This window comes from Mastigoproctus giganteus, chromosome 2 (assembly GCF_048544385.1).
Source record: "Mastigoproctus giganteus isolate SK-2022 chromosome 2, ASM4854438v1, whole genome shotgun sequence".
NCBI classification, from domain to species: Eukaryota; Metazoa; Arthropoda; class Arachnida; order Uropygi; family Thelyphonidae; genus Mastigoproctus; species Mastigoproctus giganteus.
In genome coordinates this window covers 214,690,559-214,717,811 of record NC_143576.1, presented here as the reverse complement: position 1 = coordinate 214,717,811, position 27,253 = coordinate 214,690,559, and the positions used below count along the sequence as shown (strand labels likewise).

At 37.2% G+C, this 27,253-nt stretch overlaps 1 protein-coding gene across 5 annotated transcripts in view; it reads left to right on the top strand.

The window, feature by feature from the left end:
• Window positions 1-21,622, top strand: part of LOC150090076 (uncharacterized) — a 99,457-nt gene extending 77,835 nt beyond the window's left edge. For all 5 annotated transcript variants that reach the window (XM_090389752.1, XM_090389751.1, XM_090389750.1 and 2 more), the window contains 3 exons: window positions 9,977-10,165; window positions 15,310-15,450; window positions 21,119-21,622. In XM_090389752.1, coding sequence (XP_090245878.1) covers window positions 9,977-10,165; window positions 15,310-15,450; window positions 21,119-21,265 — 477 coding nt within the window. In that variant the 3' untranslated portion in view covers window positions 21,266-21,622. The remainder of the gene's footprint in view (window positions 1-9,976; window positions 10,166-15,309; window positions 15,451-21,118) is intronic.
• The last annotated feature ends 5,631 nt before the right edge of the window (window positions 21,623-27,253 follow it).

Here is a 27,253-nt window from a genome sequence, read left to right as displayed (position 1 = left end):
GAATTCCACCAAACATCAGGTAATCTGTTTGGTTTTACGCCTGTCTCTACAGAAAACATACAGTCTTTCCGCGTAATAATTACTGCATGATGGATTCTGATTTCATTAACAAACTTCTAGCGTGTGCATGGGTGTTTATATCTTTTCTTAACATTAATTAGTCTTTTGTTCTCATTTCTAAAAATAAGCATGCAATTTCGTATGCACCTAATCGTTTGTAGAACGTCAAATATCTAACTTTAGTTATAAAATCCATGGGTCTTCATTTGTGAGTCCATATGTCTTCTTAATATAGTCTAATGCCTCTTTCACACGATTACCTCCAAGTCACTCCACCCGAGGAGTAGAAACAATGGACCCTTTCAGAAGGCCTACCGTGTGTGGCGTCACTGTCAGCTAGGTATTGTTTCCAATTATATCTCAGATTGAGTGGCGTGGTGTCGTGGATGGAAGTTCACCGCGTGAAAGAACCAGGAATACTTTTGCAAAAAAAGTGAATTGTAAAGCGTGTTTCCATTTCAAGTTGAACAAATCCATTTTTAAAGGCATATACGAAGACTATTCGAAAGATTCATATCTTGTGTTATTATGGAACTGACACATCGGCCTTAAATTTAACGTGCAGTAAATCTTCCTAGGACTGTACAAACTTTTATGATTTTCCTAATATGCTCTTCTTTTATGCCCTCGCAGCTATCACAGTGGATATAATCACTGTCCTCCTCACACTGGATGGAAAATGTTTATGTTCAAATCCCGTCACTGTCCTTACATATCTGCCCATCTGTTTTTTATAGCATGGTAAGAAAACGTGATGCTCTCACCGAAGGAGAGCTCCATTTAATGAAACGGATAGGTGTACCTAATGAAGTGGCCATTCAGTGTACGCTTGGTATTTAAGTTTCTGAAATTATAAGTTGCTTATTGACGGACGATATATCTTATCAATACTCCATACTTATCAATCTCACCATTGCCCAAGGTCTGGCCCTGTGGACATGAAGTACATGAATAAATAAATAATTGCGGTAGCGATATTCCTCCAGGAACAGACAGAGTTCTAAACTCAAAAATCTTGTAATTCCATTAACAAACAATATCGATTGCCCAGTATCTACCGCTGTACAGCATATCAAAATTTGAAAGGCACAACAAGAAATAATAAAGTTTTAAGAATTCAAACGATTTTCTCTAAAATCTCTTTTATTTGTAAACTATAAAAATAGTTTACAAATAAATTAAATAATAAACTAAAATTATATTGAAACATTAACTTAATAAAACAAGTAGATACACTGGTGGATAAAATTAAGATAACCATAAAATTCCAATTCCCTTTTTATTCTGTAATATGCGAGGGAAACTTCAGAAGTTTCCTGTATGGCAGCGCCAAGTAGTCTGATCCAGTAAACTCTGGTGTACTCAGCAGGCTAGCACTGTATGTACGCGTGTAGAAAAGGGTCCGAGGTCCGAGGTCTGTCTAGATGAGAACTTTTATGGACTTCATCACACTGTGGCCGAAGTAGACGGTCTAGGGTTGCATGATTTATTCTCTCCCGAAAACTCGCATCTGTCATCCAGAAAAAACAGGAAAAGGACTATGGTATGCACGAAGTTTATAGATGCAACACGCTAACGCCTCGCAACCTTGGTTGTCTTGGCATAAAATTAAAAAACAAAAACCCGTTAAATGTGGAGGTAGTATCGATTCTTCACTGTACAAATAGTCTATATAAAGGACGCGGAGAAAGTGTTAATTATCAGCCATAGATCGTTTGTAAAAGAGTGTAAGTGAATCCGAGAGATCATGCGCGAGGGTATAAGTACACGTGCCTTGAGTGACCGGGGTTCAAGCCCGTGACTGATAAATACGGCACTGTTTCTTGTACTCTTTCGATCTTTTGAACTCCTCTGACCGTATAGTCGTCTCGGAATATAAAAATAAAATTTATTTATTTATGAATGTTTGCTCAGTGATAAAATTTCGTGTGTTGTTAGGAAACACTCAAGTAAATATCATGACCCGTTGAAAGAAAGCTTAGAACTCCTTCAACAGGTTATGGCACTCGCTTGGATAGTTTCTTAAAGAAACACAGGGGACCAATCACTCTCCTTAATGACTGTCCTACAGTATATCATGATTCACAGCTGAGGGCAGATCTGAATGAACACCCGTTATCCGTGTCGCTTATATACAATGGAGAATCGATTCCTCCTCTAACTCTACTCCCAATGGCAGTTTACGAGCGAAAATCATTAGACGATGGCACTGTCATACGGGAAGCATCTGAAAATAAAGGCTACGTCAGATATAATTTTTATTAAAGATAAACTCCAATTAGGTCCATCCTCACTGACTGCCCCTTTCAATATTTTTGGGTTTTTCTGGATATTCTGCAATATTGCAACATAGCCTGATTAATTGAATGAGTATAGGAGTTATCATCCATAAGTAGGTTATGAGCGCCAACAACAACAACAACAACAACACCAATATAAGTTACACATAAACAAAAGAGAAAATTTTAGCATGTAATTACATGTATAACAATAAGATCAAAAAAGGAAATCTTCCATCGTTCAAGATAATCAGAAGCCATTTTGGCATATGATCGTCTATACAGGTCTCACATTATTCTTTAATGCTCAGCATGACGCTTTCTACTAAACAGCGAAGGAACTAAACCCATTTCTCCACAAAAGTTAATTTAAACACATTATGCCACTGGAGGTGGCTGGTGACATGGAATTCGTCTTCCGAGGCACTTTATGCATGTTCAATGGAATTTATCTAAATTACATTAAAGATGCATAAGGTGTTTCTCTAAATTCTATTTAGATCCATCCTCGCTGACTGACCCTTTCAATTTTTGGGTTTTCCTGAATATTCCTGCAATATTACAGCATAGCACTTGGCTGAATGAAGACAGAAGTTATCATCCATAAGTAGGATATGAGGACCAACAACAACACCCCTATAAGTTACACAATGATCTCATCTTTAACTCTGGGAAGTCTAAACGTCTCCACACGAAGAGGAGTACAACCCTTTTAGTGATGCTAATCCAGCCCACTACCACAGCCACCATCATAAATCAGGTTAGGAATTTTACTGCAGACTGAAGTGGGACTCATCAGAGAGAATAGAATACATGATGGTCACGAACATGTCTCGAAATTGCAAGTTTATGACATCAACTGAAATGGACTTCTGCTGGATACGGGTAAAACGGACACAAACTACTAGCCTCTTGTGCCAAGAGGCTAGTAGTTTGTGTCCGTTTCCACCTTCGCGCTGCCTTTCGCATTACTATTCTCCACCAAATTGTCTTATCCGGCTGCAAACAGCTCTAGAGACAGTAGGCGTGATGTCATTTCACAATTCCACCATACTGAAAGGATACAGTGATCGCCCAGAGATTATGTACTGTGAACTGCCTTGTTCTAACATTTTGGCAACGATTCCTCTCTCTTAAGATTGTTTCCAAAAATATCTCTCGACACACAGTCACTCTATCAACAATCTTCCATCGTCAAAAATTTCCTAGACGATGATGGCGCTTGCTAGTTGTAGTGAGTTGGTGTCTAACAAAATTATATGTGGTACTGAAGTGGCATAGGTTAGTGGCTGCTGCCTCTTTTATAGGCATTAGTAATTTTCCATTAAAAGAGGTAGCATATATTTATTTCCAATAATCGTAGATTAGTTTCCATGGGACAATGGAACTTTGGACGAAAATTATAATTATCGTCCTCTCCATACCGTGCGGAAAACGCCTGGGATCGAATCTGGTAAATGACACAAGGAACTCTTACGGATCTTTTTCATTACGTGGCTGAGTTAGTCAGTCCAGGAGAGGATAGCAAGGTTCCTCCCCCCTCCGGAATCCCGGGTTTTCCTCGTCTAGAAAAGAATAGGCAAACCAATCAGAAAACAAACGCAGTTTACGGACATAATACCCATAAGTGGATGAGTCTGTTCTTTCGGGTAACTAACTGCAATATAAAATATTCAATTTTTTATATTAGTCCATCATGAAACCTCTTCCTCCAACTTCACAGCTGGGACAACATACCGGGTATTAAGCGCACCCAGGCATTCTCCATACCAAGTCAAGTCGATCAGAATGGAAAAGCAAGTCGCTTCATAAAACCTATATCCATTAAACCACATTTGAAGTTCAGCGTGCTTTCCATAATGCCAATCGACACGTGCATTTATTTTAGATTATTACAAATTCAAATATAAACATTCCATTCAAATATTACATTCAAATATAAACCACAAAAGTTAAATAAAAGGTGAAATTTGTAGTTTCTCCTCTTAACTCTTTTTGATTTCACTTTTTCTTTGCCTCTTCTTCTTACTAATTATTCTTCTTCTAGCCCTTTATTTTATTCAATTAAAGGCATTGCGTGAAGTTTCATAGCAGGAATTATAGTTCTTTGTGAGCTCAGTACAAACTGCTTTTTCTGCATTCTCGGCATGATTTGCATACCTTATATTTTGTTCTAGCGCGAGCTAATCTGGCGAGAGGTTGGCACACGGTATCACCCTGCAAACATTACTGAAAGGGATCGATATGGCAGTCGAGGTGTTCTCGTCTGGGGAGGCATTATCGTGGCTGGACGTACACAACTCCAGATACTGGAAGGCGGTACTGTAACCGGTGCATGCTACTGTACTGAGGTAATTCTTCCCCATGTGCGTCTGTTCCAAGGTGCCATTGGCTCCGAGTTCGTGTTTATGGATGATAACGCCACATCCCATCGCACTGCAGCTGTTGATATGCTTTTAGAAAGTGAGGACATTGTTCTTATGGATTCGTCTGCCCGTTCCATCGATCTAAATCCCATCGAACACATATGCGACGCTCTGGGGAGACGCGTAGCGGTACATCCACACCCACCAAAAAATGTTCACCAGCTGAAGATGGCGCTGACAGAGGAATGGACGATGTTACCGCAAGAACTTATCAAAAACATTGTTCTAGGTATGGACAGGTGGTGCAAAGCCTGCATCGACATTAAGGGTGGCCATATCTCCTACTGAGGACCACCTCTTCCCTTTGTTCCATCTTTGGCAGTAATGCATCTGTATCATGGCAGCCAGTGCTATGCTGCCATTTTTGAATAAAGTCCCTCTGTACCGTTTTGTTTCCGTTGTTGTGTCGGTGTTGTTTCCTTTATCATTTCTGTACCTCACGAGGTTCCTTTGGTGTGCTTTTCCCATATCCAGGCCACTCCTATGAGAAGCTACAGGTGAAAACCTGACTGGTCCTTAAATTTTACACACCAGTGTATTTGAGAACTAGTGCATTTGTCACTGTAGTGTATTTTATTATCATATAAATAAATGATCAAATGTCTGTAGGTTGAAGTTTTCTCGTTAAGGTTCATGGCACATGGAAACTCACAAGTATGCCTCTGGCCGCTCGCAGATCCAAACTTAGGTTCTCTAGGGTCTGATGGCGAGATGAGGAAACCAGTCGTGTTAAAGCGCGTCGACATTTGTCAGTTTGTATTTTACCCTCATTTGGTTGGTTGTAGGATTTTAGGCACATCAGCAACTTGGGCCATATTGCGCAGTATAATATGTCTGTAAACTGTGTTTATTCTGTGGTCGATTGGCCTGTTCGCTGGACAAAAAACCCGACATTCCGGAAGATAAAACTATGCAGCTCTCGCCCAAGACCAACTCAGTCACTTTGTCAAAAAATGCCCATCAAAATTCCTCCCGTTATTGACGGGATTCAGTTTCAGGCCTTTTCCAACCGGTGTGGGGAGGACGGTGATACCCGAGAGGGATGTCTGAAATGAATTTCGAGCAAACTGCTTTTCACCTTTATGGAACAAAATATGGACATATTTCGTAGTCACGCACGTTTTGCTACAATCACTGGGCTGTCCCATGAGCTTTAATAGGGAAGCGTGGGTGTAGGTTACTTTAATAATACGCACTTATGTGTACTGAAGCTTATGTCACTCTGATGTAATACAAAATAATAAAAGTTATCGTGCGAACAGCTCATCTGCCTCTCAACGCAGCAGCAATAATGTTGAAGATAATATGAGAAAGGATCCGAAGGTAATTCCCAAGTTCATTAAGAGTTCACATACGGAAGTGAATGACAAGCGGATATGTGAACGCGAAGAGTGTGTATTGCATTGGGTCCTGTTTAATCCTGTTAGTGTGCCATATATGACAGCACGAGTCTCGAAATGTATTCTAGGAACAGAAAAACACATTTTACTTTTGAGTTGGAACATAACTACCAATGACTTCCATGACTGTATTTCTTTCTTAAGTAGTCCTGTCAATATATGAGAACTGGATGTGAGCGTAGCTGATACCGAGGTCACTACCAGAGGAACCAAGGATGATGTGTGGCTGCAGCTTAATGGTACCCGGTTACATGTCACTTTAACAGTTAGTGACTACTTATGAGATCTTCCCAGCCGATGAATTGATCGTGGTTTACCAATATCTCCTTCATTACTAATACCTTCACTCGCACGCAGTCATGACATTACCACGCATGGAAAAGTTTTGTAGGGTGGGGGAGAGGAATAAGGAAAAAAAGGCTGCAAGCCTATATGGCACACGACGACGTAGCATTTGGAAGTGACATTCAGCTGTGTGTATTATACCAGATGCTTCCACAATACCATAAAGGACATGGCGAAACATCTAGTTCTGTTTGAACCATATCTATAGTCACACAGTCACTTTCGATCGAAGTTAAAAAAAATATATACTGCGACTTTTCAATCAAAACATTAGCTAAAAATGCGGCAGATGAACTGAGGATTATCTGAGATTTAACCTAATACACGTTGTGCTCAATTCACAAAAGGTTATTAAATTCCATTAAACGATATACGGCTATACTGTAAATGATAATAAATCCATTATGGTGAAAACTGCACATATTCCATTTTAATACTCTTGATGCATTTAGCAAACTATGATGCCCTTCGTTTTGTCCTTGTTTTTCCATTCCTGTGTTGAATTATGTGCTCTTAAGCTAGGTCGTTTCTTCAGAAACTCGATAAACTTACAGATATTGGGTGATGTGAGGAGACGATTTCGGTAGAAGTGTCAACTTTCAGTTTTGTAATCAATCTTCGGAAGGTCTTGACATGTTGCGTAGTACTGGTTGCCAAGCTTCATGTACACTAGAGCTATGCGCGTTTGACCTTCCGTTGACATCGAAGTAACAGATGGGTAAGACAAGGACATCCGAATTATCTTCACACCATGATAAAATAAAGTATCTATCAGGTGAATATGTTTTCTCAGCAACTCCAACGGGAACGAATACAAAAGCACGCTGAGACTGTGAATACTGAAAATAGTCACTACTGTATTTCCATAATTTTGACATGCTCGAAGTGCAATTGATCCGACGTGACAGTATACGACGTTCCACGCTGCGAGCATCCTGACTTGTGGCTATTCTACCTCTAGGAGTAGCAATGGACTGATTGATCATTATTACAAATTCCATTCAAATGTAAACTGCAAAAGTTAAATAAAAGTTGTATTTCCCACACAACAAAGAACGTAGTCCCCATTACGTTCGACACCATTCTTCCAAGCTGCTCTAATGCTTGGTTTCCTGCAGTCTTGGCCTTTTCGTCCAAGAAGTGATGCCCATGGAGCTAAGTTTGATGAATGTGGAGGATTGGATAATACCTCAAATTTTCATCAGTGAGGACTGGAATTATCATGCTGCAGGCACGCTCCTGAGGACAGCAAACCACGCCGAATTGCTGTAAATGGTTCAGAAACACATCACAGTGTTTCTTCTCTCCCCAGAAAATGTCAGAATCACTCATTTATGATCCCAGAATACAGCGGATAACACTTTTCCCCGCTGGTACTTCGGTACGGACTTTCTTGGATCGAGGCGAGCACGTATGACGCTACTCTGAACTTGTTCATTTTCTTTCTGGAATTAGAAATGATACAGAAACAAATAGGTTCGCTTCAATAGGTGTCATAATACTCCATGATAATGCATGGTCCTATATGGTACACCAAATCTAGAATCTAAAAAATCTAGAAATGGGAGGTTCTTGAATATCCACCGCGCAAGCCCGACTTGCCTCATCCCTATGATTTCAGTTATTATTATTATTAGCTATATGGTGCAAGGAAGCCTGAGGCTTATGCTGCACCAGCCAAAAAAAAAAAAAAATTCGAGTTAACCTGAGAGAGAGAGAGAGAGAGAGAGAGAGAGAGAGAGAGAGAGAGAGAGAGAGAGAGAGAGAGAGAGAGAGAGAGAGAGAGAGTCAAAAGGGAATCACCAAGAAAGAGCAGAATGAAGATATCCAGCTCAGGACCATGGGTGTGCCAAGCCCATACTCACCAGATGTGAGCCCCTGGGTTGTGTGGGACTTTTCTTTTTTTTTCTTATACCTTCGTTTGCAAACCGGAGTTAACTAGAGATAATATTTATTTTTTATAAATGCCTAATCTGAAAAATCTCTGGATAATCTGTGCAATGGTTAAAAAAATAAACGTCAGGACAATAACTGCACCTTTTTCTAAAGAGACCCAGCCCTCGTGTGGAGCATGGAAGAATATCTAGCGGACGAACTGTGGCTATTACTCCTATGTCAACCTGCTAGGTATTCTTCCACACTCGTTTGGAGTGGTCTTGGATTCTGTGGTATACAAATAAAGCATATGCATTATAACGTAGCCTCTTCATACAAAATTTTTGCCTCATTCCTCATTAATTTTTAATGAAAAAATGACTTCCTCATTTGTCAAAAAAATGTTAACAGGGATTGTCAATAAAATGACGTACAGCTAAAAGCAGTTCAAATCTGTTTTATGGAAAGTTAAATCAAGAGACTATATAAACAAAAATTTAAAGAAAGCATAAAAAAACTAAGTTTGACGTGTCTGTGAAAAAGGTAGAAGCATTCTGTACAAATTATCCACCTCCAATAACACCAATCACGCTGATTTGATACATTATAATTCCGAAAGAAAATTTATATCTACAAATTGACTATCACAAATTCTTATTCTTAACAAGTTTTTCGGCATCACATCACTGTAGTTGGAGAAATTAGGGGAAAAATTAAAATCGAAATATATTTCGAATAACTGGAAGACCGAATTCCAGATTATGGGTACACCTTGTCATTGCGTTGTGGGCATGGCCAAATTCGGAGAGCATTCAAGCAGAAGAAGGTGTGGGATTTTTAATAGACTTTAATTTTTGGCTAGTGAAAAAAGGTTATGTTAGTTTATGCTAGTAATTCGGGACAGATTAAAGCAAAAGAAGCCACTTCGTCCAGAGGTGTACCCATAAACTGGAGAATAGCCAACTTGTATTCTTTATGAGAGCACAGTAGGGTTCTGTTAGAAGACGAAAGTGTAACAACAAAGGAACTGCCTTGGATCCAAGGAAGAATGGGGAGTAAGAAATGAAGGTACAAGCTCTCTTAACAAGTTAGCTGGAAAGATGAAGGCAATCTCAATAGCTGCCTTGAGAGCATGTATACCTCGTTTAAAAAACTATAATGTAAATGAACAGATGGAGAAATGGAACAAACAATATGACATACGATACAATGGCTGGTAAAAATTCGATACTCTGTAATTGGTAAAATATAAACGGAGGTTTGCAAATGTTTCGAAAATGGAAACTGAATAGTTCCTAACTTTGGATTAGATTAATATTTAAAGGTATCTTTCTACATATTGCAATGTATTTCTTTCCGTTTTAATAGCATGGTTTATGCTAACCAAATTCAGTTAACTGAATCTCGTTTGCAGTGAATAATATAGGAATTTATACATTTATAAATTTATTTTAATCACTGTTTAAAAAGTTGTGCAATAATAATCAAATAATTTCCAAGTTAAACAGATAACAAAAAATTTGGAAATTCGGTTAGATCTCTTTCACCTCATTTGATTTCTTACTAAATCAGTATTCGATCCACCTTGCAGATAATCAAAGGTCACCATTACAACCAATCAGTGGACTGGTGGTCTTTCGGAGTCTTATTATACGAAATGCTTATCGGCCAGTCCCCCTTTAACGGAACAGATGAGGATGAACTCTTCTGGTCAGTATGCAATGAGGAAGCCTATTATCCACGATTCATCAGCAAAGAAGCTAAACAATTACTTGTGCTCGTAAGTAAATATTTTCCTTAAATCTGTCCACGTCAACAACCGTCTTACATGTTAGCGCTAAATTTCTTAATTTTTATTTCGAAATACAGACTCATCTGTACAGTATGCTGAATCAAATCTAAATAGTAGTCTCTTAAAGATAGATTTGAAAATTATCCAATAATACTGTTCTACAAAAAAATTCAATGTTTTTATTCTCTAATAAACTTTTCCCCACTTTTAATTTCGTTTTCTTTTTTCTTTTTTTTTTCTTCTTATTTACTATTGGGGATTCTGCAGTATTGACAATTAGCATACATATGATCAAACGACTGAGGAATTCCTAAAGTTCTCTTCAGTCGAGGCTGTAGCAGAAGGGGGTTAGAGTTCCCCACGTGATTTCTGAGGTTCTTTTAAGCATATGAGAAACAAGTTTGAGTGCCACTAAAATAATAATTTGAATATTAATACACTCGTTTTCAGAGGTCTGGGTTCCAATCCCTCTGAGATGGAAGATTTTTTAAAAGTCTCTTCACCCGGGTTGGAGTTAGCCATTGTCAGGAGGACGTGAGTTTTTCTGTTTTTTTTCAGCGTACACAACATGCAAATCGGCATATGAACACACATGTACAGGTACAATGCAAGCGCACAATACGGCCATAGATGCCAACGCTATATGTATAACAACAGTAATATTGTTGTTAGTATATTTGAGACATCCCTGTCCCTGTATTTAGGGAATGGGATGCCAGAAGTATACCACCAAGTTATAACTGGAAGATAAATGATTTTGTGATAACTGGGAGGAGAGAAGAGTGGAAGAGAAATTATTGAAGCTAAAGGTCAATAAAGCATATGGGACCGACAAAATCCATCAAATTATAATAAAAGCAACAAGGTGAGCAAACCTTTATCCGTAATGATGAGAGCATCCCTGGGTTTAGGGGAAGTTTCTACAGATTGGAGATGTGCAAATGCTCCCCATGTTCGCAAAGTATATCAAAAAGCGGCGAAGTGAGTAATTACAGATCAGTAAGATTGGCTTCTGTTCCTGGGAAAATAGCAGGATCATCTTGACAGGTATGTGGTTATACGAAATTACAACATCGATTTATTAAAGGAAGATCTTTTCTGACCAATCTGTTTAGCTACTATGATACATAGTAGCAAAAAAACTGGAATGCCAAAATTAATTTTGGCATCATAGACTTCAGCACAGTGGCGCGTTATCCTATAGGCAAAAAAGACATCTGCCTACGGCCCCGATCAGAGCTCCAAAATCACTGTTTCAAAACTCGTTGCTGTTTTTTTACTAATATTTTTAAGTGATTTTCATCGGAAACTAAACTTTCTACCTGCCAAGGTCAATGAACTTTACTTGAAGATTAATTTTAAAATTACATTTTCTTCAAAAATGGTATGGTTATACCGATTTTGATAAAATTATATATTTAGTTCTTATTTCATATAATTTGTTTGTTTTCACAATAAAATGAAATTGAAAATGCTCTTTATTAGTTTTCTCTTTAGATGTGGCACCCAAATTTCATTTTGCCTTCGGTCCCATGAAGGTATAACGAGTCACTGACTGGTTCAGCAAAACTTTTGACACTGCTCCACATGAAAGACTACTATACAAATTGGAGCAGTGTTGCACTGGGTAAAAGTTAGTGCTATGAATAAAGGATTGGCTGATTGGCAGAATACAGAGTGTGGTTATAAAAGCGCACTGCTCTTCTTCTTGGAATAATATTAGTGGAGGCCCTCAGAGTGCAGTGGTAAAAAAAAAAAAAAAAAAAAAAGGTAAGCAGCAGCCATTATCAATTCACTGCAGGATGGGAGCCTCCTCAACAATTTATGTTGAGGGAAATGGACCATAATCTGCCATGCTGGTCCAGGGAGAATTGGCAGATCGACCGTGTTTAGCAGTCACGGGTGAACCCCGGTTTACTCAAAGAGCGTGTGCTACTGCACTCCCGCTCCTGACCACTTGGCTACGGAGGCGGTAGGCTCCCTTAAAGGTAGATTGCAGCCATTATTAATCCACTGCACGATGAAAGCTTCCTCAACAATTCATGTTGAGGGAAATGGACCACAATAGCAGTCAGGGGCTTAAACCCCAGTCTACTCAAAGAGCATGTACTACTGTACTCCCGCTCCTGACCACTCGGTTATGAAGGCTTAGGCCCCCTTATTATTTTCATATTTATTAATGATATTGATGAATGCATATCAAGTTTAATATCTAAGTTTGCTAATGATACAAAGTCTGGCAGGATGGTTAACGACAGGAATCAAGATACACTGAGTGATCACTGAATTATGACCACCCCTATGAAAACTGAATGCGACCCTTTGACCGCGTGAAGTATGAGAGTGCGGAGTTAGTCGACCTACGTAGCATAGATAAGGTATCAGTGGTTCAGTAGTAGTAAATTCCGAGCGTGATGGACAAAAGGAAAGATTTATCGGACTTTGATAAAGGACAGATCGTGGATTTTCGAGCTGGTGCCTTGATTTCCCAAACAGCTGAACTGGTGGGGTGTTCGAAAGCCGTAGTTAAAGTGTACCAGGACTGTCATCAAAATAGTCGAACAAGGACCCGAAGGCAAAACTGCAAAGGTCAGTAAAAAGTTGATGTTAAAGGTGAGCGCCGGGTACGAAAACTCGTACAGGTACAGAACTGTTGAAGAGTTGACTACCCAATACAACATGAGCCAACCCGGAACAATATCTGGCATGACCATGCGTCGCACATATGGGCTATACCAGCACACGACCCCTACAGCATCCTCTCCTAACCAAGGTTCATCGGCGTAAAAGACTCGCCTAGTGCAAAGAGCATGCAAGTTGGACGTTAAAAGGCTGAAAGAAGGTGTGCTGGTCGGATGAGTCACGTTATTTACTCCACACCGTGGATTGGCGTGTATGGATTTGGCGTCAACAACATGCTCTTGATCCATCATGCATGGTATCAAAAGCACAGGCCGGTGGAGGCAGTTGTATGGTGTGGGACATGTTTCACTGGAGGGAACTTGGACCTCTGGTGCATGTGGAATCAGTGGTCTTCGCTGTCGTCAATTGCTTGCTAACTGTGTACACCCCTCTATGATACACTTTTTTCCGAATGGCGATGGTGTCTTCCAAGATGACAATGCGGCGAACCATCGGACACTTGTTGTGCAGGAATGGTTTGAGGAACACAGTTCTGACTTCCAGTATATCGATTGGCCTCCGAACTCCCCCGATATCAATCCCACAGAGCACTTGTGGGACATTATGGGAAGGCATATCAGACGTCTGGTTACATCAATCACCTCCATACCTGCATTGCTGACCCCATTACACACAGCTTGGTTGGCCATACCTCCCGAACGCTTGACATCTTGTTGAATCAATATCACGTTGGATAGCTGCTGTACTGAGGCAAAAGGAGGACCTACGAAGTATTAGGTAGGTGGTCATAATTCAGTGATTACTCAGTGTATACTATTGCAGTGAGACCTAGAAAAATTGGAGATGGAGTGAGAAATGGTAAATGGTATATTAAATTGATAAATGGACGGTACTGCATGTGGGCAGCCATAATTTCAGAATAGCAATCAACTGGATAGCACAACACTCGAGGTGGTGAATGAAAAAAGACCTGAGTAATTGTACATCCCGACATGAAATTTGAAATGAATTCAGTAAACTGAATGTTGATTTCTTTACTCATTCTGGGTTGACACAAACAAGGGGAGATAAATTTAAATTGAAAAAGGATGGTTGCAGGATAGATGCGTGAAAATTTGCCAGTAAGAGCCTTAATTAGTCACATTCACTCCAAGGCCAAATTAGTCAGTTGTTGTTATCTAGCTTTAGCATTTACTGAAGTGACAATTAATGAGACAGCAGTGCATTTACCTATACTGTGTATTGCATATATTCTGTGCTGGCTGGATAAAAATTCAGAGTTAAAAAAAAACATGCAATCCAACCTCAGCTGACTCGGTCAAGGTGTGGAAAAAAAATAAGTAAGTAAATAAAATAAAATAAATAAGTGAATTAAAGTCCCCCCTACCCCTCCGTCTCCGATTTTTCTATATGAAGTGAAAGAACAACGACCATAACTACTACGAACTAGTGCCGAATTAAGGTACGGGCTAACAGGGTGCATACCCGGGGCACCAAAAACAGAAGAACAATGAGACAAATATATATATATATATATATATATATATATATATATATCTTTAATAAATGGGTGCCAAAAAATCTCTCTGCCCGGGATGCTGAAATACCCTGGTTATGCGCTGCTACGAACTTCGCGAAGAATATGTTTCAGCCGCAAGTGCACTATTAGAGAGGCGTTCCCTCAAAGTTTTTTCTTACGGCAACTGGAAAAACTAACCACAGAATATATAAAGATTACAGACTCCGTGAGTTGCACAATGGATCCAATTCTGTCTTCTTTGTAGGGCCCTTTCCTGCACAGCCATGATCAAAGTGTTTTTTTTTTTTTTTTTTTTTTTTTTTTTTTTTTAAATTAGGGGCGGACTAAAAAGTAATGACACCGCCTAACGTCAGCGTTAGGTGGGGCGGCAAGCTTATAAAAAGCTTAAATTGAACAAGCTTATAAAAATAGCCGAGTAAGGCCGGGCAATACAGCCAGTTTTCATTAACTCAGCAATGCACGACCTCTCAACAGCACTGGAACATTGGAATTTGAACTTGTTCCACATCTTTCCTATTGCCATTTGGCTCTTAAGCGACTTTTCTTTTTTTTTTTTTAATTCACAAAGTTTAAAGAATATCGCCGAAGCAACAGATATGACTCTAATTAAAGGGTTTTACTTAAATTTAAGGGTGTATTAGATTCAAGCGACTGAACGATAGTCGAAGAAGCCCACAGCAAATCTGGGTCGCCGACTAATAGTCATGACATGATAACTGATTCAGAAGGAACCAAAAACTGTTGGATGCTGCAGGGAATAAATAAAGTTGCTTAAAAATTAAGAACATTTCCCCCACAAACACGCTCTAAAATATAACATTCACTATTATTCTGTAAATCCATGCTTATGATTATCTCTTTATTGTTTCATGTTCCATTAGGAAATTAAAAACCGATAGATATTTACGAAAATTTCGAAGGATTTATTATTGGTATTTATTTCGTACAGTTACTAGAAAAGAACCCAGAACGCCGACTAGGTATGGCTGGATGTACAGCAGGAGATATATGTGACCAATCTTTCTTTAGGCCAATAAACTGGGAAAAAATTGAGAGGAAAGAAGTTGACCCCCCTTTCAAGCCGAAATTGGTAAGTAGATTAAAATTGATGTTTCATTCATGAAATACTACCTGAAATGCTTTAATCCCAGGTTTGCATATATGGTCACCTGACTTGGGACATATTCTAAGCGATAATTCCTTAGTATAATAACCGGCCACAAGCATGTTCAACTGGTTCAGTCGAACAGGGCCCCACGCACAAATGGTCTAAAATATTTTTCCAATTTCTATCGAACCTACCGCCGTCTAAATGTCTAGTTATCCACCCCACATTATCATCACTCCAAGAGCACTTGCGCGAGTCAACTTGAAATTTACTCTTGAGCGTATACTTCTTTTCTCAATGTGTATGTTTAGTTTAAAATCAGTTTATTTCCCAAGAAACCTTGGGTCACCCCGGGACGGCTCTGTGCCAGAAGGGTGTGAATACAGACTAAGGTGCGAGGAACACAATGTACAATAAACAAGGGTACATTCGTGCTCGACCCGAGACTTTTACAGGATTAAATAAACAATAATGTACAAAATATACAGTACTATACATGATTACATGAAGACAGAAAGTCTTTGTCATATACAAATAGGCAAGTTAAAAAAAAAAAAAAAGGTCTGTCCAGGAGCAGGTGTTTATTATAGGTTCATAATCTGGTAACAGTTCTTGAGGATTTCCTTCCTGTAGGGCTTGTCTTCACAGAACCTATCAGGGTGGATCCTAAATTTATTGAAGATCCGAAGACTGTATGTTTCGTTTGATATTGAAACACTTAAAATAGCTTCAGGAGAATAAAGAAAATTTCCATACAAGAACGGATTACAAGATACTTAACTGGAAACGCATTGCTCGTTCTCCCTTTAGGCAATTAGTGCTGTTAAGCATGAAATATTGGCAAAACTTATCTAACCACCTGTCCCATATACCCAGAAGTCACGCTGGTCATCTGATTGGTTAACGTTTACCAGTATTCAACACGGCAGGCAAATAATTCATTTGAAATACAGCAAATGAAATTGCAGATTTATGTTAATTTTCTTATTATCTGAATTTGTGTTTCAAATTTATATTTCGCAGTTACAAAATTGTCCCACCATACATTTCATTTTTTTCCCAAGGTAATATTTATAATGAAAAAAAAAAAAGCAATGTGAAACATTTGTTAGCGTATGCTTACAGCTCCGATTCTCTATATGATTTCAATATTTTAGCATTGCTTATAAATATCACAAAACTCGCCTCCTAATTCGCATGGTTAAAATAAGATAAAGAAATTAAAACGGGAAATTCTTTATCATTTTAATTTTCTCACAAAAAGTGCACTTTTTTACTGTGATTTAGAATTTAAAGTTTATTTCCAGATTTTCAGAATGATTTTATTTTTGTTTGTTGTTTCATTATATATCATATCATATGTGAGATATGTTGTTATTCTTTTCTTTTTCAATAAATTAATATTAATTATTTAAGTCATATTTAATTTTTTATTCCAAATTTTTTGGAGTGGCAAATTTGATTTCGCTTACTGTGTTTTGTAAAATATTAAAAAATCGTTATAAAGAATAACAATTCATTATTATTGTATCCTATCATTTAATAAAGTGATATTATAAATAGTAAAATGTGTAATATTTTAAAATACTTTTTATTCCTTACGACAATTGACTGTTCTTATGCTACTGATAATTTTTAAGAAATTAATATTTCTATTTTATTCATTCTATTAATATTTTATTTATAAAGACAAAAAATGTTTACGCAAATAATTTACGTGATATAAATATCTTTAATAACGAAAACAGACTTAATAATTTATATAATATGAAAATATTTTATTTTCATCTTAATACCTTATAAATTAAATTATTTATTTTTAAATTTATTTCTTAGTTACTGTAAATTTCGAAAAAAAAAAAAAAAATCACTATTACAAAATCACCCCGTATAAGTTTTGCACGAGACCACAGGGTCGGCCCTGCTTAGTATGTGAGTAAACACAAGATAAACCAGCTACAGAACCACGACTCACTAGAGTAGTAAGCAATGCCTTAAATTTTAAATGGATAAAGCTCTGTCACTGGAAGAGCAACAACGTCCCTACACAGTCAACAGTAAAATCTAATGCAAAGTAGCATTCTTTTATAGAACTATTTCAATTTATTAATAACTGGTTTTAAATAAGAACTTTCTAAATTCTACTATAAAATTATAAATTAGAGCTAATTATTACCTTTTAATAATAATTAAACCCCCATTGTGTGAGTAGAAAATACAAGTCTGCATTGCTAAATATATTTGATCAAAGGGCAAAAGGCCGAAACTATTTTTAACACCACAAGTTTTCCGACTTTTTATTAAATTCCTACATGCTTCAATATACAAAATGCGAATTAAAAATACAAAAATTCACAAGCAGGCAGTAATCACGGCATTAAGACATAATTAAGGAAATCGCATTTCACAATAATTTCAATTTTGTGAGAGAAAATATTACTTCCCAAATATTTATCCTGTATATATTACATGTTAAGTAACCTATGCAATCATGATAAATATTTTTAAATGTGCTGTATGATATGCATAGTTAGGTTTTAGCCAGAATGGACTTGCATTCCGTTTATAACAAAATACTTTAATTAATATTGAATGAATGGTAATACAGTACTGTAATTTAATTCTTACCTTTAAAAAAAAAAACGAGATATAATTTACAGACTCCCCTTTGAATGTCTTTGGATACCAAGAAACAAACATGGTGCACTTAGAATGATTCACAAATTAATATTTTAAGTAATAAGATATAATACTTGTAGAAATTAGATAACTGTGCAACACCAATGCTTCTCAACTTAGTAATAAGTCGGCTGCGAAAATCTGTCTTTTGCATTTCAAACCTTGACTCAGCCCTTAAGAAAACACATTAATAAATGTTTTAATTTATTAAATCATTTATTTTATTCATTTTAATTCACTATTGCTGATTGCATCTACTAAAAGACCTATTACCCATATATTCATTTAAGTTATTTATGGTTATTAAAGGAGAAGAGAATATGTTGTTCAAATCAAAAATATTATTGAAAATTGCTTATTAGTATTTTAATATATCTGTTGAGGTTTTAATTAATTTTCCTAAAATTAATTTAATTAATATAAAAACAACTTCATCAGAATCTTCTATAATAACTACAACTATATCCAGAGATAAAATAAAAGATAAAAATAAATAGTAATATATTTAAACATAAAACTATTCATTTAAAATAAGGTAAAGCATGATAAAAACAGGAATAAAACAGCAGCCTTTGACTTCCCATGATATCACCAACTATAAATTTTAAAGAAATGCTATTACAAATAAGTAAATGAAGTTTGTTGCATTACCACTTCATTTGATTATTTGGTTGGGATTATTAAAAATTCTGATGTTCATCCCCAACACAGGTCTCTTTAGGGCTAAAAACAACTGTTTCAAATAGACTAACTTGGTTAGGTTATTTACTAAATAAAGTGAAAATTTAAGTATGGAGTAGCTGAGTGGTTCAAGCCTGCATGACTGCTAAATATGGTTAAATGATTATATTCATTGTCAAAATTAATTTAATTATAAACTTCTCTAACATAATGATCCAGCCTTAGTATAAACAGTATATTTCTTTAATATAGAAAGTTTTACTCCCTTATAAACTTTATAAAACCAATTATTTCAGTAAAGTGTTCATCGCATTACACTGAAAGGATAATGCTATTCAAATAAGTATGTACTTCAGTGGTTCTCAACCCACAGAACAAAGGAACTACTAAACTTACTCTCATCTCCCACTGCTTCCACTTTTGTTACTGTTTTATTTTTGGAATAGTGCATCTTTTTACAGTCAGTGCAGTTAAATTCAAGACTGATTTGTTGAAATGATGTCCTGGTACAACTGAACTGTTCATTGTTATACCTGTGCAAATAAGACCAAAATTTGTGAGCATCATGTGGTACACCATGCAATATATAAAGTGGGTGTGAACAGGAATGTAGGGATGCTGTATGTGTATGGTACACACAAGTATGAGAATCTCAGAAGTAACAACCTTCTGCACTTTCCACACACAACAATCTAAGGTGTACCGAGATTAGACAAATAACCAAATGACAACTAGCCAACAGAAATCTTGTGATCAAAAACAGCTTGTTGATGCAAAGGCAAACAAACTGAGATGTGAAGAGTAACAGTAGTAACCAAAAAACATTTCAGAATGCACAATTCATTGTACCTTGTCACAGATAGGGTACCACAGTCAATGACTGACCTGGGCTAAACTTCTATTAGCAAAAAACAAGGCAGTCACAGTGAGCAGAGGATGAGGAACTCCAATGCTATACAATGAAGGATTGAAGGAACATTGCCTGAACTGACGAATTCTGGTTCCTACTAATGAAAGGACCATAATATAACAAAAACATGAGTTGATAGGCCCACCTTACCAAGTGTAAACAATGCCGGATGGTTGTGGATGAATATTTGGCCCCTTGATACCAATGGAACAACAGTGGATGGTCATCTGAAAATTGTTTCCAACTAGGTGCATTCCTTCCTAGCTGCAGTGTGTGTATCCATCTCAGAATGGGCTCTTCCAAAGGGATAATGCACCGTCACAAGACCAGAATTGCACAAAACTGGTACCCACAACATGAAAGTGAATTTAGCCTAATGAAGTCACTAGTAGGCTACTAGTCATCAGATTTCAATCCACTTGAGCACATGTGTTGAATGAAGTGGGATGAGCTCTTTGTAGTAGAGATCCACAGCTAGTGGCAGCAGTTGTTAACACAAGCCAGCATCCCTGTTGCATTGTTTTGGACCTCATGGGGTCCATGCAACGATGAATCCAAGCTGTTCTGAGAGCTAAAGAACCTACTCACCTCTTGGGGGGGGGGTGTACCCAATAAAGTGATTCTCAGTGTACATACCAAGCATATTGATAGTCAAGGCACATAATTTATTGAATACCATAAAAATTCTAAACAGAGCCTCTACAGCATACCTTTCTAAACAAGTGGAACCTGTGTATTGTTGTAACAGTATATTACTATTAGTAGCAGCAAATAATGCAAGAAAGCAAGCTTATACAGCATCAGGGATAAAAAAATTTTCCATTTCACCTATGCATTCCTCCAACAGTTTGTCTAGTTCTTTTTTGAATTTATTCAAGGTATCCACTTCCACAATATCAGATGGGAGTTTGTTCCAGCAATCAACCACCCATTGGCTAAAGGCAAACTTCTGTACATCTATTTTGCAACCTTTTCAAATTCGAATTTATGTTACCTCATGTGCATAGCCTGAGAAAGAGTCCCATCAGTATTGAGCTTCCTCAATCCATTCACAGCCTTAAACACTTCAATCAGATTGCCTCACAGGTGCCTAGTCTCCAAACATTGTAATTTGCAGAACTATTGAACGCCAATACACATGATCCACCTGTTTAGAAAGATTTGTGTTAGAACTGCATAACCAATCAGGTCTCAATTCCATTCCTCATGGAATGGAAGATTTGAGACCTGATTAAAGTAAAATTTAGGGAAATTTAGGGTAAGTTTTACTTTTAACCAAAATTTATTTACTACTACAATAATTTTTGGAGATTGTTGTATGCCTTTCAATATTATAACTGCCTGATAAATTTGTTATTTTTCATCAATTTTCATTTACAGAAAGGACCATACGATGTTAGTAACTTTGATAGTGATTTTACAATGGAAAAAGCTGTCTTGACACCGATTGACCCACAAATTCTAGCTTCGATGGATCAAACCCAATTTACAGGATTTAGCTACACAAATCCTCACATCACAGACTGAAGAAAACAGATGGAACAGTTTCATCAGGAGCTAGAGAATTACTTCTCATTGTGTGCAAGTCTTCCGTGGTGAAAGGATCCACAGACTGTTGACTAGGTGCATACAGGAACTGTGATAGCGTGTTCACTTAATGTATAGTAGAAATGGACCACTTTCAAAATGATCTCGTTTGGGCATGTGTTGTAATATATGGTGCAGCTAATATTATCATGAAAAGGATAGCAAAGGGAGAAGTCGATTAAAGTGTTTGAACTGGTGATGCACCTGGATTGGGTGTGCACGCATATTAGTGTATAAAGTCTTCACAATAATGTACATTGATACTTTCAACAAAATATGGAACTAGAAACTCTTTAGTTACTATCACAACACTTGCAAACATTCAATTTGTATTTTATTTGACTTTGTATTGTATTTGTAGAATATGAATAACAAAAGATTTTTTTTTTCTGTGTGATATTTCAGCATGTTTCTATTCTAATTTTATATCATTTAGAGAATTTGAATATGCACAAGATAAAATGTTCAGTATTTTTACATACTTCTTTAAATACAGTTGTTGATATATAAATGTTTTCTTTGTATACACTATACAACAGTGGGAATGGAGGTGGGGGAAACAGCAAAACTGAAAATATAGGGTGTTTATAAAATAACTTACAAAATGTGAAAGCTTAAATCTCTCAACTGAGTGTCCATAGTGTTTTTGTGCAAAACCAACCAAGGCATTAGCAGATAGTAAATCGCATGCATTCCATGGTCAGTTTGCCTGCTAACTTTATGAATAACCTTACTTTCTGGGTGGGGGGGAGAGTCATACTTTTGGTTGAGCAGCACAAGAATCTAAGGCAGTGCACCTAGTTAATGCAGATGCCCAAGTGGAATGTTGTGTCAGTCTGGGGCTACATAAGCACTGGGAAAACAAAAATGAAAGCAGTATACTAATTGAGTACATCAAAATATCTTATAATGGGAGATTTTAACTATCTAGATATTGGTGAAAATTTACTTTCAATCTAATATCATTTCTAATGTCTAATTCTCTCCTTAAATTTATTCAAATTTCACACTTCCACAACACCAGATGGAAATATGTTCCGACAATTAACTATCCTCTGGCTAAAAGCAAATTTCTGCACATCTATCCTACAGCTATCATCCCTCACTTTAAATTTATATCCCCCCCCTATGTATGTGTTGTCTGAACAAAGGTAAGGATGCCATCAACATTTAGCTCACTCAATCCATTCAGAGACTTAAAGGCCTCATTTGGATCTGATCCAGGTATCTAGTTTCCATATGCTCTAATTTGCAGAACTGAAGTCTTTCTTGGTAAGATCCCTTTGGCTCCCTTCACTAATCTCATTGTTCTTCTCTGCACCTGTTCTAACAGAACCACATCCTTCTGAAAATGAGGTTTCAAGACCTGTATACAGTACTCAAGATGTGGTCTAACCATTGCCTTACACAGCAGAATAATTACCTCCTTATTCTTGCATAAGATTGACAAAGCCCCATGAGCTGTCCTAGCAGCCCGTCTGTTATGGTTGTATGTTATTCTGAATTACTGCAACTAATGTTAAACTCTTTTCTCAACCCATTTGCCTAAGTTTTCTATCTGCAAGATTCAAACTGTACAGGTTAATTCTCAGTAAACTGACATATAGCCTATGCATACGATCTGTTGTTTCTTCAACTGCAAAATAACCAAGAATCAAAACATAAACTAAACTTAACACAGAACATAATAGAAAAATACAAACAGAATAGTTCTGTATTAAGTAAAAATCATGAATATATAAGAATAATGATTTCAAAAATCTTCTTCAAATAAATCTTTAAGCACAATACTCTATAGGTTTGGTTTTAGTACTGGTAAAAAAAAAATTGCCCTATCCTTCTTAATATTTATTCAGTTACCTTCTATAATGCTAGGCAGAAGTTTATTTCGACAATCAGTTACTCTATGGATGAATTCAAATTTCCACAGATCTGTTCTGCAACCAGATCCCAGTCTTTCTTGGTATGAATACCCTTTTATTTCCCCCAACTACTGTACTGCTTTTCTATGAACCCTTTTCAACAGATTTACATCCTTCCTAAAATGTTATTTACAAATATGTACACAGTATTCCAGTTGAAGCATAACCATTGCTTTATATAATGAAATAATAATCCCTTTATCTCTGCTGGAAAAGTTCCTTTATCATTGATAGAACCACATAAGCTAATCTAGCAACCTCTCTACACAGCTCTGAGAACTTTGAGTTGGACTGTGCAGTTACTTTGAGTTTGGTGCCACACCAAAATGGTATGTTATTCTGAGATTATGGCACACAAAAGCAGTATTAGTATTAGTAATGGCTACATGGTGCAAGGAAGCCTATGACTTATACTGCACCAGCCAAAAAAATAAAATAAATAAATAATAATAAAATAAAATAAAATAACAAAAAATACATAAAATAATAAGAGTAAAAACAAATTAATAATAATAAGAAGAAAATTTAAAACAATAAATAAATAATAAAAATTAATAAGAGAAAAGGAAATGGACAACCCATGCATTTCCCTACTTCCTTAGGTAATTATCAAGCTGACCTTTGAATTTCTCCAGACTGTCAGCCTCTATCACCCATGTAGGTAATTCATTCCAGTAATTTATAACTCACTAGCTAAAATAAAACTTCCTGCAATCCAGTGTAAACAACTCCTCCCCCATAACATGAAATTATGCTCCAGTTCAAGAATCATTTATAACCGTGAAAATTTCATCCTTATTCATTTTACTTATGCCTCTCAGAGCCTTAAACACCTCAATCAATTCTCCTCTAAGGTGCCTAGTTTCCAAGCTCTGCAACCCACATATTCTAAGTATTTCCTCATATGGATGCCCTTTTGCTGATCTCACCAGGCGAGTTACCCGTCTCTGGACCCTTTCAAGAAGAACAATGTCTTTCTTTAGGTGCAGTCTCCATACTTGAACATAGTATTCCAAGTGTGGTCTAACAATCGCCGTATATAATGGGATTATGACGTCCTTGTCTCTACTAGTGATGGTTCGATAAATCATCGATAAGACACCATGGGCTCTCCTTGCAACTAGTCTACAATGCTTGGAGAACTTCATATACAACTATCATAATACCCAAGTCCCTTTCCTCCACTACCAGCTTTAGTTCCACTCCGCCAGGTGTATACGTTATTTGGGGTTACTGTTTCCCAGGTGCAATACCTTACACTTTGTTGAATTAAAGCATAGCTGCCATTTTTCTGATCATCTCTGAAGTCTGTCGAGGTCTCTAAGAAGAAGCTCTGCTTGGCGGCAATCATTAACTACTCTACCAATCTTTACATCATCTGCAAATTCAGACATCACGCCCTCTATCCCTTCATCAATGTCATTTATGAAAATCAAAAACAACAATGGTCCTAATACTGATCCTTGGGGAACCCCACTTCTTACATCAACCCAATCTGAGGAATAATCATTTATCACAACCTCTGCCTCCTATCCTGCTATCCATCTAAGGATTTTCCCTGTGATTCCAACCTGTTCCAGCTTATAAAGTAACCGCTCATGTGGGACTGAGTCAAATGCTTTGCTGAAATCCAAATAAATGTCGAAATTATTCCCTAAGTCCAGCTCTTGAGTGACCCTGTCACAAAATAGCTAACCAGATTAGTTAAACATGATTTTCCCTTTACAAAACCATGCTGAGTATCCTTGAGAATTTCAATTCTATCCAAATGATCCTGAATTCCACCCTTGATCATTGCCTCCATGATTTTCCCAACCACTGAAGTCAGACTGACAGGTCGATAATTTCCCACTTCACTCTTAGAACCACCCTTATGTATGGGAGATACATTGGCACTTTTCCAATCCAACGGAATCACTCCAGAGTCCAGTGATGCTCTCATAATTAGCCTCAATGGTTCAATACACTCATCTGCTGCCTCCCTTAGGGTAAATGCTATCAACTCCAAGAGCCTTACTGGCCTGTAGGCCCGAAAGTTTTTTCATTAAATAAATGTGACATTTCAAAATCATTAATTACATTTTTTTAAACTTCACTCCCCGAATTTCTCATTAATGACGTGAAGGGTTTTTCTTCTGTAAATATCAATGCAAAGTAACTGTTGAGTTCATTTGCAACTTCAGCTGGGGTATCTAATACTATCCCATGTCCATTAAATAAGGGTTCAATCTGGTTTGTCCTTCTCTTCTTTGCATTATACATGTGAAGAATTCCTTATTCCCCACTCTTTGCCAGTGATTTCTCATAATCTGCCTTTGCCAGCCTAACCTTTTCAGTGGCATTATTACAGATTAATTTATAGCTGTTATAGGCTTCAGTACTTTTTATTGCTCTGTAACTTTTCCATGCCATCTTTTCTGCTCAAGTAATTTGGCAACTTCATTATTCATCCAACTCGTAGAATCCTCCTCATGGAGTATTTTTTTTAATGGTAAGTACTTTGTATTTTTCAATGTTAATCATTAAATATGATTTTCCAACACATCTGCATAGTTTATCTAGATCTTGAAGTAATATAATGGATTAATGTCATTAAGCAACCTGCATACCTCTGCATTGTCAGCTAACTTGAAATATCAATATCATTTAATAAATATTAAAAATAGTACAAAGCTAAAAAACCAAACTCTGTCACAACCTATTCAAAACATTAGTCCAAGAAAAGCAGTGGTTTTTATAACTACTCTGTCTCCTACTAACGAATCAGATGACATCACAGGGCTTAAAGTACAGGAACCATTGTCTAGAAGTGATCATGCAGTGTTCAGTTGGAAAATGAAGAGAGATGTTACAGTAAAGGTAAAAGCAAGGGTTTTAACTTCAGAAGAGGAGACTTTGGCAGTTTAAGGCACTATACAGCATCTGCGAACTAGGCAAATTGCAGAGCAATGGTGAATAAATTTGAATTATGGAATACTTTTAAAGTAAAAATCACAGCAGCCATGAATGCATACATACCTTTAAGAAAATATTGCAGGAGGATGATGCTGAAATGGATGACTGCTGAGCTGGCTGGTCAAATAGAGGAGAAAAAAGTTAGCATGGGACAGTTACAGAGCGATGAAAAGTAGTGAAGCCTACAACAGGTACAAATTGATCTGTAATAGTACCACAAATAAGGTCAGGGAGGCCAAGGCTGCATATGAGAAAGCATTGGTTAAGAGAGCAAGGAATGGGGGTAAGGAATTTTTCATGTATGTAGTAGTAGTGGCATGTGATGCAAGAAAGCAAGTGTATGAGCTTATGCAGCATCACCCCAAAAAAAAAAAAAATCACACCATTCCCTCCAAGTGCCTGTCCAGTTCCTCCTTATTATTCAACCTATCAACTTCCATGACAGATGGAGGTTTGTTCCAGCAATTAACCACCCGCTGGCTAAAGGCAAATTTCCGCACATCTATTATACATCTGTCCTTTCTTAATTTGAATTTATGGCCCCTTAGGTTCGTAATCTGAACAAGTGGAATGATCCCATCAGAATTTAGCATGCTCAACCCATTCAAGGCCTTATACACCTCAATCAGATCACCGTGCAGGTGCCTAGTCTCCAGCCACTGCAATTTGCAGAACTTAAGCCTCTCTTGGTAAGAGGATCCCTTCATTCCCCTCACCAATCTTGTTGCCCTTCTCTGTACACGTTCAAGCAAATTGACATCCTTCCTAAAATGAGATTTCCAGACCTGTACGCAGTACTCAAGGCGTGGCCTGACCATTGCCTTATACAGAGGGACAATCACCTCCTTTTCCCTGCTAGCAAAATTCCTATATATCATTGACTAAACCCCATGACCTGCCCTGGCAGCCTGTCTGCATTGCTCAGAAAACTTCATATCTGACTGCACAATTACTCCCAGGTCTTTTTCATTTTGTACCACCTTAAGTGTAGTACCACACAGTTGGTACATTTCCCTGGGGTTACTTCTACCCATATGCAGTACTTTGCATT